Genomic DNA, 14,191 nt, shown 5'->3' with positions numbered 1-14,191 from the left:
GGGTGGGGAAGTCTGATCTGCCTTCCCTCTCTTTTTCCCCCCTAATGCATTTCCTTTCCTTTTCTTGTAGCATTTTTTCTGGTCTGGAGATTGTAAAGGATGAATTGGGGGCATACTTTGCACCAGGGAACACACAATTGCATTACACCAGTAAACACTGTTAAAAATATTTATTAGAGGTCTCCTTATGTATACAAAATAAAGCAAATATTATCAAAAGATTCTGTTTAGGTGTTTGTTGCTTTTGTGTATTTCTGAATTTCACAAAGTCTGAGTCATCAGTGGGAGGACAGGGAGGAGCCTGTGCCATTCCCAGAGTTAGGTGGAAAGAGTCACTGATTTTTTTCTTTCAAAAGCAAAGCTCCCCCACATAGATCCTTAAATCTTTGACCTTTGACTTTATCACTGGCATGTGCATACAGATGGCACTTAATAAAGGACAGGAACAACAAAGTCTTACCCCTTTCTCTTTCAGGAGAGCCTCAGTCCAACCATGACCAGTGGATGTGTTATTAGGAAAAAAAAGTTAGACCTCAGAGATGAAAATGGTAGCAGGGTTAATGAGCATGCATCTGCTTTTATTAACAAACCTACCAGGATGGGGCTGTACATAAGAAATGGCAATGATGTATTTATTCATTGTGGGAAGTTCTGGAAGCCAATTCAAAGGTGAGAGGGAAGGGAGGACAAAGGAAAAATACTTAGTGCCCAAAGCATTTCTTCAGATTCTGCTATGAGTATTTTAACTATGGACAATTTACTTAACCCAGTAACCTCTGGCTTTATCTACAGAACAAAGATAACAAGGTTCCTTAGGGCCTCAGAACATTGGAGAGATGAGACACTATATTCAAAAAAATTCCCTTCTAAATGGTAAGGCCATCTTTGCAGTACCAGACATAAATACTATTAAGTCAAATATGGCATCAAAGAATGATTTAAAAACATAAGTAAGGATTCTATTTCAAGAGTCATATCAGTGGTAAATTTTAAGGTATCAAAGCTAAAAGGTTCTCTAATTTAGGTATAAAACAGCCTCTCCAAGCTTTTAACAGAAAAATCTGCAACAGGGACCAAAACACAGCAAGCTGTAGCACAAAGAAGACCCATAGCAGTCAGCCTGAGTCCCCACCAAAGACAATGTTAGTGAAAAGAAAACAGTAGCTAGAAGCCACAGGACAATGGTCTTGACTTAGTGGGTCACCCAACAGTAATTTAGAAATTTAAAAGAGAAGAAGAAAAAAAATTGGCAAGGACTCAGGAACCACACTAAGGCAATGGCTGGCACAGAAGTCACCGGGGATGAATCCAGGGACTCTGACTACTGTGGTCTACATGTGTGAAGCTGTGGTAGTGAAGCATGCCAAAGGGAGCTGGGGACAGGGTGAGTGTTCTTGTCACCCACATTACCTGATCCAGCAGGCCGGAACAAGCCTCGCTCTCTTCCTGGAGTTGTCTTTCACCTGACTTTGCCCAATTCTGCCCTTATAGGGTGGACATTGCTAACCTGGCCCTCATGTATGGCTCTCCTTAGAACTTGTTCCAACTTAGACACCCCTGGGAGCCCATGATAACAGCAGCTAATAAAATCTGGCCTTGAGTACTGGTCATTCAGAAAACATGAATATAAGAGAGCCAGGGATATGTACATGGAAAAGTAACCCGTAGCAGCTCAGAGCTATTCTCGACCCCCACCCCATCGACTCCTAAACCTCACCCTAAGGGCAAGATGCTCTACAACAGACACAGGCACCTGTACCAAACTCTTGGCCTCAGAGCAGAAGCCCCACTCAGGCACAGACCTGCACTGTGTGAGGAGAACCCAGTGTGGCGCACGTACCTCAGAGTCAGTAAAGAAGTTGTAAAGGAGGACATCGTCAAACTCCAGCCCTTTGGCCTCATAAACAGTTAGCACGAGAGCTAACCCCAGCTCCTCTGGGATTTTCTCCTTAGCCTTTTCATTGGCAACAAGAATCACCTAAAATAGAACAAACCCACATAATATCAGATTCTACAAAGACAAATAAAGGGAAGTTTGGTGTTTCCCTGTAAAACAAGTAATGGCTCTAAAGAGAACTGGCCAGGATTGACTTGGTCATCTCGGACTGGGGAGATAGTCAATGGCCTCTCTCAAGCACAGACTCATTCTGTATTAAGAGCATATTAACTCACCTTCTTCTTCTTTATGACTAAGACTTCAAATTGACTTATTTCAGAATGCACAGTCCCAAGAAGCTTACCTGGTGGGCACCAAATTCGATGGGCTGAGTTTTTCTTTTGTTCCCTCGCAGCAAGATTGCCAAGTCACTTACACTACAAGAATCCAAGAGAGTTGGCTTGGGACCATCAAAGAGTCCAGAATCTCTTGGAAGGCGATCAAAGGATTCTGGGAAATAGAACTGAAGTAAATCCACTACTCCAGATGCAAGATTGAGGATTCCTGGATGAAACAGAAAGCACCTGTCAGATACTGCACAGCATGGCTGAGGTTTTGATTATTTAGTTTAGTTTGTTTGTTTGTTTGTTTGTTTGTTTGTTTATGGGGGAGCCAGTATACACCACTGGTGTAAGGGGAGTTTCCCAAATTGTTGATTGGCTAAATAAAGATGACAGAAGCCAATCACTAGGCGAAAGATAAGGAAGAATTTCCAGGCAGGACACGAAGAGGGGGACAGAGAGGATTGGGAGCCAGACCAGACAGTGAAGTGGAGAGAAAGCTATAGGTTTCTTGGGGCACCAATCATTTGTAGCCTCTGCAGTTACCAAGAAGGATGGGGCAGGATATTCTTCACCTAACCTTTGAGTTATCTGGTCAGTTTTAAAATATAAAAGTCTCTAGTGTTTTCCTTCCACTGGGCCAAAGAGAGCTGGGTAAGGCAGCCATTGTGGCACTGGGCAAATGGCAAGCAGACACTGGGAGAGCTAGTGTGGGAGCTGAGTGAAACTGGGATGGTCACTGGCTGTTCTCAGAGCATAGTTGGGAAGGCACTCTTAACATTGTGGGAAAAGCATTAGCTAGCAGGCAGACAGCTGCTAGTCCCAGAGCCTAGCCAGAACTAGCATGGTTTATTACAATTACATGCAACAGATGGCACCCAACATGGGGCATGACTCCAGGACTCTGTGATTAAGAGTCCCATGCTCTACCGACTGAACTAACCGGCTACCCTGACAGTACACTTTATTTCAAGCTTATATACAGTTCCCACTCAGTTAACAATGAGTTATAACTTCTTTTTTTTTTCATTGATTAATTTATTCATGTTATTGTAGCCCCGAGTTATAACTTCTTATCACTCTGGGTGTAGTAGATAAAGGCAGAAATGTGTTACTGAACCAAGAGGGTTTATGGGCCCTCAATTTCAACTTCTGATGATAACAGAAAGATCACTGCTAAATAACTCAAGGCAGACATGTCACTACAACTAAAGGTACTAGAATGTCTATATAAATATGGTAAGAATATGATAGGAAATCAAGAATCACTGTTTCCTCCCATTGGTCCCCACAGCACTAGAAGCAACATTTCCATGGTAAGAGCATGAGGAATTGTTAACTGGAGACAACCAAGGCCTCTATCATCCTAATTCTCCAGGTTTACACAGCTGAAATAGGACTGTACAAAGGGAAATTGTCAGAACTAGAGAACAGACTTTTCAAAAAGTTTTTTTTTTCCTTTCCCCAATCAGGTCTCATTTCTTATCAGTGCTGTAAAGTAATCCTGACTAAAGTCTGAGATACAATAGTCACCCTCATAACAATCACTCCATAAAACCATTACAAGAACCCAATGGGCCAGACAAAACCATGGAGATGTTACTAATGGATTCCACCGCCTGAGAAATAACTAACCCCCTCTAAGTGATGGGATCTCAAGTACACTGGATACCTATCTTCTTGGGTCTCTCTAATTCCCTTAGAAGCCATCTGTCATTGCCTAACACCAAGTAGATTAAGGCAGAGCACTGAAAAACTGCATGTGTTGTCACAACTATTATCAAATAGTGAAGATAAAATGTATTACCTAATTCTTTAATTCTTACAAATTTCCAATATATAGTAATAATGAACATAATTATCAACTGCTGTTCCTAAGAAAATCTGTTGCCACTGTCATTTTCTGTTAGTTAAGAACTAGCAATGGCCAAAAATTTACACTGATGGAGGAGCCCAAGAGGGGCATAAAAGTACTTTGCTGAACAACTGGAATTCACTTAAATATTCTCCAGGAAACTAGGTAAGTAATTTTTGATATTACCATACATAAGGAATAAGACAGGCCAACCATGAAAAGGAAACACACACACACACACACACACACACACACACACACACACACACACACACTATATTTGGATATATCTTTGATAAATCTTGAAAAGATTAAGTAAAATAAATCATACAAAATTAAGTAAAATATGCACTCGTTGTACCTTTCAAGTCACAAGAGATGTCTATAACAGACAACACCATAGAAACAGAAAGATAAGTGACAGGAAGAAAACAATAAAGGATGGCTGCCTTAATGATTAAGTTGGAGAAGGATCAAGGGAGACTCACTCCCAACTTCAGCCTTGGTCTTCTACACACACATGCATGTATACCTATCTACACACCCACACATGTGTACCAATACACTTGTAGATATGCCTACACACATACACAGCACATGAAAAATGCAAAAGGAAAAGAGAAAGTGTTCAAGTGTATATTATCTCCCAATTGGCTTCTTTGAGAAAAAAAAAACTATTTTAAGGACTGATGAATTATTAACCAAACATTACTTATTTTAAGCTGATAAAGTGGACTCATCTTTTCCTGGTGGCACTGGGCAAGTGTTAAGCATCATTAAAATGCTATTCTAGTCATTATTAGAGTTAATGGTAAGGTTTTTTTGTTTGTTTCTTTCTCTGTTTGCTTTTCTTGTTGAGACAGGATCTCACTATGTAGCTCTGGCTAACCTGGAACTTATGTTAATCAGGCTAGCCTTGAACTCAAGGAGATCTGCCTGCCTCTGGCTACAGAGTGCTGGAATTAAAAATGTGTACCACCACAGTCAGCATTAATAAATTTTTTAATGTCTTCTAAATAAGCAAGGAAGTTGGGAGGCAGGCAGTTTGATTCCCTAATTGGCAGCTGCTGGTCTCTCTCTTGCTGCCCTGGCCATCTTAATTAAAAGGACTGTCAAACAGCCAGCAGAATTACCAGAACCAGCCATTTTGAATTCCATGAATGCCTTGAGAAAACTATACAATGATGGCAGCCAACTGCCCCAATTCCTGGAGACATAGCTTCAGTCAATCAGAACTCTTTCAAACAGTTTCTAGGGGACTTTGCTACAACAAGGTTCAATAACCTCTAGATGTCCCTGCAACCATTTCCACCTACTCCAGAGGAAGAATAATTCTGGCACTACAGAGCCAACCTTTGTTTGCATTCAAAGTGTGCTGTGATTGGTGCAAGCACCCCTTTTCTGGCCAATAAGCAGGCTGCTTGGCTCAAGTAGTTGAGAGACATCCTCCTAAGCAGCTTCCCTTCCATGGTGTCACAATATTAGGCACAATAAAAGGCCTTTTCTCCTTTGCTTTGCATCAGACTGGACTGGTAATGAAGAAAGAAGCAGTCAGTCAATTGAGGCAGCCCTGTGCCATGAGGGCAATAGCAGGAGAGAGGCTATAACAGTAGAGGCAGTTGAGCAGATGACAAGCAGCTGGCCAATGAAGAAGAGGCCCTGAGTTCAGCAGAGCAGTCAGGACAGGGGCAAGTGGGATGGAGTAATCAGATAGATGGAGAGAACTGAGGTTGCAGAAGGAGAAAGGCCATTAAAGAGCCAAAGAGACACTGCAGGCCCAGGTGGCTTAGGATTCCAAAGAGCTGTCAAGCTTTTAGGGCCAATGGCTTCCGAGACTTCAGGCCTGGGAGTTATAACATTAGCCACTGTCAAGAGGTAAGGAGTCTCGGTACCTGAACCCACCTAAAGCTGCCAAGGATAAAACATTCCTGACTTTCAGCCTTGTTCCCTGAACAGTGTTAACACCAGCAAGCATGCTACTACGGAAGGGGGAAGTGGAGCCCAACACTATTGCTGGAGTGCAGAGAGAGGGGAGTTAGCCTTTCTCAGGGATAAACCCACTATTTGGTTATCTAAAACCTACTGATCAGTCCTGAAAACATACACACACAAACAATATTTGGAACAGCTATCTCAACCGGAAATGGCAAAAATCCTGAAGCCAGCACAGCTGTCTGACACAGTTGCAGCAGCGCTGAGCCAAATGCTGTGATCTCTGTCATTCTGTCTCTCGCTTTTAGGTTTTAGTCTCTGTGTGTTCCACTCTTGTTCCATTCTTAGGGACTTTCTGCATTATGGTTCATTTTATGTCTTTTCCCAAGAAAATTACATCGGAGTCTACTTAGGAAAGCCCTAAGCTTCCTATTCCTTCTCCCTTTAGGGAAATAACTTTATCTGGCAAAAACACTAGGAATTTCTTTATGAGGACACGACATCAGTAATCTTGGGATATCCATCCCTGATCAAACTCAAACAGTATAATTGAAACAGAGTAAACTTAGAAATAGTTGACAAACTCCAACTGGTCAGGAGAATTGGTAATACATCAAAGGCCTCTTTTTAGAATATGCTTAGGGCTTTCTAAAAATGTAGTTTAAAGATAGGCACTCACACAGAGTTTGCCCCTGGAGGACTAGAACTCAGTAAATAAGACATATTGACTAAAATAACTTTTCCTACTTAATAGAGTGGATGATAAAAGGATATAAGAAAAAGGAATTAGGTATCAGTTTTTGCTATCCATAAAAAGACCAAATATTTTCTATTTGTCTGGAATACTTTCAAGCTGCAAATACTGTCAGCCTAAAAGCAGGCTGTCATATAATAAATATGTTTGCTTTGTTCATAAACCCAAACATGTAATGAATAATCAAGCACATGTCCAGAGACAAAGTGATATAATCTGTACTTTTTGAAGAATCATGAGTCTATCTTTGTTCTGTAAAAATCTCCATAAATAAAGAAGCAGCCTGATTGCTAGTCAGTCAGAGCTGCAAGACTCCCTTGATCACCATGCCTGACTCCTCCCTCACCAGGAACCTGTCAACTGCTGGGGCTACCCCATGACAAACACTAAACAGATTGAGTAGAGTGTGTGTGTGTGTGTGTGTGTGTGTGTGTGTGTGTGTGTATAACAATAATCATTAAAGAAAAAGAGGCCATGAATTTGAGAGAAGGGGCAGATGGGAGACTTGGGGAGCATAATCAAGGCTAAGTGATATACTTATATTTAAATTTACTTAAATTTCAAATTAAAAAGAAAAAGAAAAAGAAAAAAATTGACTTCCCAGGCCTACACTAGAGCTGTAACATTTTTAGAGTTAAAGGTCCTACCACTTAATGCCAGCAGGACTTCTGTGCACGTCCACAGTGCCACCTGCTGTGGCTCCTGCCTGCCTGCCTGCTGTCACTCCCTACTACTGTAAACATGCTTCTTGTCATCAACAATTTCTATCACATTAGAGCAAATGATCTCTGGCCAGATGACTGGTGCTACTACAAAGGAGTGTTAGTGAGCAAGGGCTTACATCGCACTTTAAATGCTCTCCTGAAATGTCCATTACATCATGAATACACAGTCATTTAAGATTCATTTCTATCACTACATCTTCAGTGATCTATTTACAGATGAGTGCTGGCAAAAATCCTAAGTTCTCTTGCTCGGGAGCATTATCAACTAACAAATTTCAAACCACTAGCTCTTTCTTCTGATACAGACTTAGCTCAAGACCAATGCTCCAGCCCCTCCCCTAAGGCCCGAGGTACCTGAGTGAGATCTGTAATTCTGGTACAGCTGATGGATCCTCTTGGGCTTTCGAACAGCACATTGCTTGTCTACTGTGCTTCTGCTGGCATAGTGGAACAGAGAGAGCAGGTCACTGAAACGGAAAGCCACGCCTTTCATTATGCTTTGGGCAGTGTCTCCAGTAAGGAACATGGCGTTGGGGTCATTGATGCATTTCATCAGCAGTGCCAGCTCTGCTTGGGTGAAGTCCTGAATCTCATCACCATAAAGCTCATGGATGGACCAGGGGAGCACCCTGAGCTTCGACAGCCTCCAGGACAGGTTGTACAGGACGTCCTCTTCATCAAAATACCCTTTCTGGGACCTGATCTGTTGATACAGGCAGAAGAGGCTGTAGATCTCACTCCGATCTTCCTTAAAATTGGGGGATCGTTTCCTCCCTAATTTCTTATAGGCTTCTTCAGTCAGTCTCCCATGGGGACAACTAAGAGCCTCAAAAGAACCCTTCAGGAATGATTTTATCTCTTTCCAAATCAGTGCTGGGTTGTAGGAACTTCTCCCTTTGATCATTTTGGGCCATATCTCATTGGTGAACACCTCAAATGTCACATACACCCGGGGATCACTGTCCCCTGTTTGTGTTTCTGTAGCTTTCTCCTCCTCATTGTAGTTCCCATCTGCCTCAACCTCTTCATCATCCTCTTCCCAGCTGGGGATGCTAAACTCTTCCTGTGTGGACCATCCTACAATGGTTCTTTTTAAGCTTCCATCTTCGTTTCTCAGAAAAAAAGGTTTTGGCAGAGAGGCATCGAGCAGGAGGAGAAGCTGTTTAGAAGTCACAAACAGAGGGAAGTTTTCATCCCTCAGGTCCTGGAGTTTGTGGACATTGGGATCCAGTGGTTTATAGTGACTGGTGGCCTTGGTGGACTTGGAGAGCTCAATAAAATTTCTTTGCACCTCCTGGCACAGGACATGGTTCTTCGTCACAAAGATCTGATGTAGATGCTCCAGCTGGTGTGGGTGGTCCGGCACACATCCCTCTGCTCCTTGGCTGTCCCCTGCTGGCTCCACTGTGGCTCCTCCTGCACAGGCTTCACTCTCTTGCTCCTCATCTATACCATCCACCGTTTCCACTTTGATGGAACCCTCCTCTTCCTCATGTTCTTCTTCCTCTCGACCTGGACCCTCTTTTCCTGGTTCTACTTCCAACCTTCTCTTTGGCAAGATCTGTTTGGACAGCAATGGGCTTCCTGCCTGCTCAGCCTTCTCCCAGTAAACATGGAATTTCTTCCAAAGCCTGTACAAGCAACAGGTTGTTTTTCCAGTGCCGCTCCGTCCAATGAGGATGATGGGCTCTAGGGGCTTAGGGTTGAGGTCAATCACGGCGTACTCAAGCTCGCCCACTCGGAATGGATACTCCACCGTTGCTGTCATATCATTGAGAATGTTTAAGGCCATGTTGGTACTGAAGCTGTGGAACTTCATGATGCTGTACTCTGTCTCCACAGCACTGGCTGGAGGAAAGTACTCAGGATCTACCTGCTCTAAGCTCTTCTCGGCCTCTGTGTCTTCCACATAGCAGCGGGGTATCCGCTTTTGGATTTTCATGTTAGCTGATACCTGTCCTTTGTTGATACCCTTCAGCTTCTTTCGAAGGACACAGGACAGGCCCCGGGTGTAGGCACTACAGATAGCCATGATGGAATCTGACAGCTTGCAGTGATCTAAGACAATGTCCCAGATGCGGATGATTTCTGTATAGACCCGCCCTGATTTTTCCAGGGAGTAGGTGTTCCGCTCCGTACCTATAATTTTCTCAGAGTTCTCACTGCACCGAGCAGAGAAGTCGATGGCAAGCTCCCACAGCATCCTGGCACCTTTGTCCAGCTTTGCTTCAAAGAGCTGGATATTCCCTTTTGAGTGTTTCAGCCTCTTCTGCAGGCCCTGGGTCCACTCACCATTTCCCAACTGCTGGATGGCAAGGATTATTTTCTTCTTTATAACTTTGGTCATAACCTTACTGGACAGCTTCTTCAGCATTTCTGAAGTACACTCAATCTCCCAGGTCATGTTATCAAAGTCTTGCAGACAGGCTTGAATCTCCTGCATGGTCCAGTTCTCCTGATTATCACTGGCTACTCCCAATCTGTTACCAACTGGAACAAGTTGTGAAGCCCCTGGACCTGCCTGAGCGCCATCCCCAGCCTCGGAGGCAACAGGGTTGTTTCCGCTGCAGCCAGAGCTCCCCATCCTCTGAGTTCTCTGGAGTTTGTCTTTCTTTCCTTCTGTGCCAGCTGCTACCTTGGGAGAGTCTCGCTGAGGAGAGTCCTCGGGGAGAGGCATACCCAGCTCCACCTGCTGGATCAGAACTGTGATGTCCTGTACAAGGCGGTCCCTCAAAGAACGTGTCCTGACGGCTTCAGGTTCCTGCCTGCTCACCTGGACATCAGGGAGACTCTCTGTGAGCCCCTTAGAAAGGGTTGTGTCAGCAGTACCACATGGCAAAGACTTGAAGGACGTCTGGGACTTGAGCTGAGATGTATGGCCAGGGGCAGAAGATCTGGAGAGCCTCCCCAGGTGGGCAGCTGGGTCTTGGCGGTTCTTCCGCCTGCTCTCTGTCAGCGCTTTGTTCCAAGCCAAAAGCAGAGCATCGTTCTTCTTAATCCGGTGTCTAACACCTTTGCCTGCTTTGTTCTTCAGGTTGAAGTTGATGTCAAACTTCACCAGCAGATCTATGAGCTTCTTCGTGCGCTTCAGCATGCCCTTCTGGAAAAGGAGATGCATCAATGTGTTCCCATTGCTGTCTTGGACGTTAGGATTAAGGTAGTAAAATTCGGTAGGGTTGGACAAGAATAAGTCCAACAGGTGGCTCAGGAAGTTAAAGCCAATGTCAGCTGAAAGACATAAACAGAATCCTGTGAGTACAAAGCCATCCTTCTCAGGGGACAGGACTCATACAACAATCTGAGGCATCATACAACACTGACCTTCTTTCTCCAAAGACGTGATGATGCACATTAAATGACGATGTTCTCAACCAAGGTAATCTGCCCCATGGGAAATATGCCCATGTGGAGGCAGTTTAGTTGTGACAATCAGGAGGGTATATTGGCAACCAATAAGCAGAGGCCATGCACAAGATAGCCCTGTCCACAAATAATTGCTAGCCCAGCAATCGATGGAACCTCCTAAAAGTACCTGATGATATTATAGCAAGATCCTCTAAGTCAGGGTTCAAACTGCTAAAAATCCATGGAAAGTATTGGTAAGCTACTTAACTCCCTCCCCATCCCCCACTGTAATCTGATCACTCACAGATATACAATGTCACTAGATCTGCTCAGGAAACGGTCGTTTTCAGATTTTTTCCCAGATAAGAGAACAAGTAATCAGTTCTGATATCCAGCTTCCTCCTGCAGAAACAGACTGCTTAAAAAAGAGGCTTACCGTTAATGTCCAGAAAGATGTGTAGTGCTGCATGCAAAGGAGTGTCACCTTCCACGAGAGAAACACTGCGGGGGTCTGCACCCTTGGTCAAGAGAAGAAAAGCTAAGTCAAAGTCCTCGTGTCTCAGGCACATGAGCAGCGGCCTGTCCTGGCTGTCTTGGAGACCCTCAGGCAGTGCTGGAAGGGAGTAGAATGGGAGAAAGAGGCAGAAAAGAGAGCATCAGGACCCCGGAAGGAGGCAGACTTGCTACCAATGAAAAAGAGCAAGGTGCCCATCTGACTTCCAAGATGTTCCCCACCTTTCTGAGCAGTACGGCTCCCCAGGCCCTCAGGGAACCCCTGCTTCTCAAGGATGATGTTCTCTAGGCAGGCTCCTCCCGCTGCTCCTGTCCTTCCTCTAGTCCTACCACAGGACCACACTTCCTACCGTGGAGTGAGGACAGGGAACAAGAACAATGGAAATCTTAACGCTCCTAACACCGTCTGCCTGACATAGTCAGGAATCAGGACCTCAGAACACTTCCGAATCTTTGCTTCTCCCCTCCCTGACACACCTCCACTCCACTCACCGCCTCACCTTCTTTTGAGCTCAGTCCATACTCCCTTTGCACTGCAGCCTCCATAACCTCTACCCGGAGGCAGCCCAATCCTGTAAATCTGCAGCCCTGCTGTACTAGCACCTGATGCTGGAGATGATCTGTGAGTGTTAGCTAAACCAAAGAATAAAACAGGAATTCCGTCACAGCAGTCACTTCTGAGAGAGCAGCACACACAAGGAAGGGGCCTAAAGAAATCACTTGTAAAAGGCACTCCATCTCCCTGTGAGTGGAGTCAATGCCGAGAGGCTCTGTGCTGAGTGCAGCAGTTGGGAAGCCAGGGACCAGGGTGCTACTACTCTCTGTGAAGGACTACAACACAAAGAAGAAAACCACACAGCTAAGGTCCTCTTCCAAAAGCCTGCACACACAAGCTCATTTAATGTATAAAGCAGCTCTAAGAAATATAGACTGAAGTGATTCCCATTTTATAAGTGGGTAAGGGTGTGACAACCTGCTCAAGGCCACACATCTGATAGGACAAGAGTGGTCATGTGGGGAATACAGGTAGGAAGAGGCTGGTATTTCTGATTTCTTTTTTAATTAAATCCCATCTAGCGCAATGTCCTGCACATTCCAGACACACAGCTAACCAATGGATCCTCTCACTAGAGCAGCCAATGTTTCCACCCATGAACTACTTGGCTATTTCTCTATAAACAAGCATCATAAAATCCCAGTTTACTGACTAGGAAAGAATGCCCCAAGAGTGGACAAAGGTCCACGTGATGCATCCAGGGTAGAAAAAACGGCTTAGCCAAAAGCCAAATAGAACTGACCACTGGGAGGAGCAAAGGCCAAGGACCCTCCACACACATGATGCTCCCCACACACGAGAAAACTAGGAAAGGACTAGCTGGGATTCACAAGGATACAGCATCCCTCACACCAACTCACTTGAACCCTTCACTGTTTCACGGGGAGAAAAAGATGTAAAATGTGCTGGTTTCTTTAAAGGAGGGACAGCTGGCCTGTAGTTGAGACTGTCCAGACAAGTCACAGAGCACACTCACCTCCACTGTCAATCAGGCGGCTCAGAAGCTGGGTCTTCCTCTGGTCCCAGGAGCTGAGATGGGGAATGACAGTACAGATGTCCAGGTCCGAGAGGTCACAATCCTTGATGACGCCATTTCTGAGCTGAGGCTGCCCGCTGACTTTGCGGGTGAGCAGCAGAAGCACTTCAGGCCACTTCTGTCTTTCCAGTAAGAATTTGATGAAGGTGGTGGCACAGTCTCGGTTAACGTCACAAACCAGGCCAGCAGGAATTTCTTTCAAAAATAAAAATAAACTATACTCCAAAAATGGTTCATATGATTTCTCTTCCTCACCCAGCTACAATTCTATATGTACACATAATTAAAGTAGTTTATAAGTCAAGTTTATAAGTTTTGAAGTACTGTGTAAGTTCTATGAAGGTATAATGGATTACTTTGGACAAGTTACTTAGCCATGAAGGAACATCAAAATAGGCACTGACTAAGGAGCTCTAGGATCAAGACTAAAAGCACCCAGTGAAGAAGACAGAGTCCAGAGTTACCATGTTTGTGAAGACAGAATGCTTGGTTCAGGACAAATACTTGAGTTAGGAAGGGTCTGCCTTCAATTTTTCATAACATTGAGAGTATACTCTATTCATAAACACTGAATTACAGGGAAGTATGATAGAAGAGCTGGAAATCCAAGAGGTGTTAGAGATGAGACAGCAGTGCCGTCCTTAGTCTTCAGTCCCTAACTGTCATGGGACGTGAGTGTTTCCATCTGATCCTTGATGAGTACACAGAGCTGATGACTATCCCCTTTCATGATACTGGTGAGTCTTAAGGTTAGAAAAAAATTAAATATGCTTCCTCACTAAGAAGACTGTCAAATTTACTATATAAATTTATTATATAGATGGAACTGGCAAAACGACTCAGTGAGGAAAGGCACTTGTCACCAAACCCTATGATTTGAGTGTGATCCCAGGACCTACATGGCAGAAGGAATGACTCCTACAAGTTGTCCTGTGACCTCTACATGTGTGTCCCCTAGCTGATGAAAAATTGTAATTTTTTAAATTTATTTTTATTAGATATTTTCTTTATATACATTTCAAATGCTATCCCGAAAGTTCTCTATACCCTCCCCCTGCCCTGCTCCCTACCCACCCACTCCCACTTCTTGGCCCTGATGTTCCCCTGTACTGGGGCATATAAAGTTTGCAATACCAAGGGGCCTCTCTTCCCAGTGACGGCCGACTAGGCCATCTTCTGTTACATATGCAGCTAGAGACACGAGCTCTGCAGGTACTGGTTAGTTCATATTGTTGTTCCACCTATAGGGTTGCAGACC

At 44.2% G+C, this 14,191-nt stretch overlaps 1 protein-coding gene across 11 annotated transcripts in view; it reads right to left on the bottom strand.

Annotated features, from left to right (window-relative positions):
* Trank1 (tetratricopeptide repeat and ankyrin repeat containing 1) overlaps nucleotides 1–14,191 on the bottom strand; it is an 84,493-nt gene that overhangs the window by 20,390 nt on the left and 49,912 nt on the right. For 9 of the 11 annotated variants that reach the window (XR_379871.4, XM_006512160.4, XM_017313432.2 and 6 more), the window contains 5 exons: nucleotides 12,874–13,128; nucleotides 11,265–11,441; nucleotides 7,838–10,711; nucleotides 2,241–2,440; nucleotides 1,841–1,978 (listed from right to left, as the gene is read on the bottom strand). Coding sequence is in view for 8 of the 11 variants with exons in the window: in XM_006512160.4 (XP_006512223.1) it covers nucleotides 1,841–1,978; nucleotides 2,241–2,440; nucleotides 7,838–10,711; nucleotides 11,265–11,441; nucleotides 12,874–13,128 (3,644 nt within the window). In the remaining 3 variants the exon portion in view is untranslated. Of the gene's footprint in view, nucleotides 1–460; nucleotides 1,979–2,240; nucleotides 2,441–7,837; nucleotides 10,712–11,264; nucleotides 11,442–12,873; nucleotides 13,129–14,191 lie in introns of all 11 variants that reach the window. The other 2 variants (XR_379872.3, XR_003947933.1) reach the window with 1 other exon arrangement.

The sequence above is a fragment of the Mus musculus genome, chromosome 9 (assembly GCF_000001635.26).
Source record: "Mus musculus strain C57BL/6J chromosome 9, GRCm38.p6 C57BL/6J".
In the NCBI taxonomy this organism is placed as follows: domain Eukaryota; kingdom Metazoa; phylum Chordata; class Mammalia; order Rodentia; family Muridae; genus Mus; species Mus musculus.
This window is presented reverse-complemented; position numbering and strand designations above follow the sequence as displayed.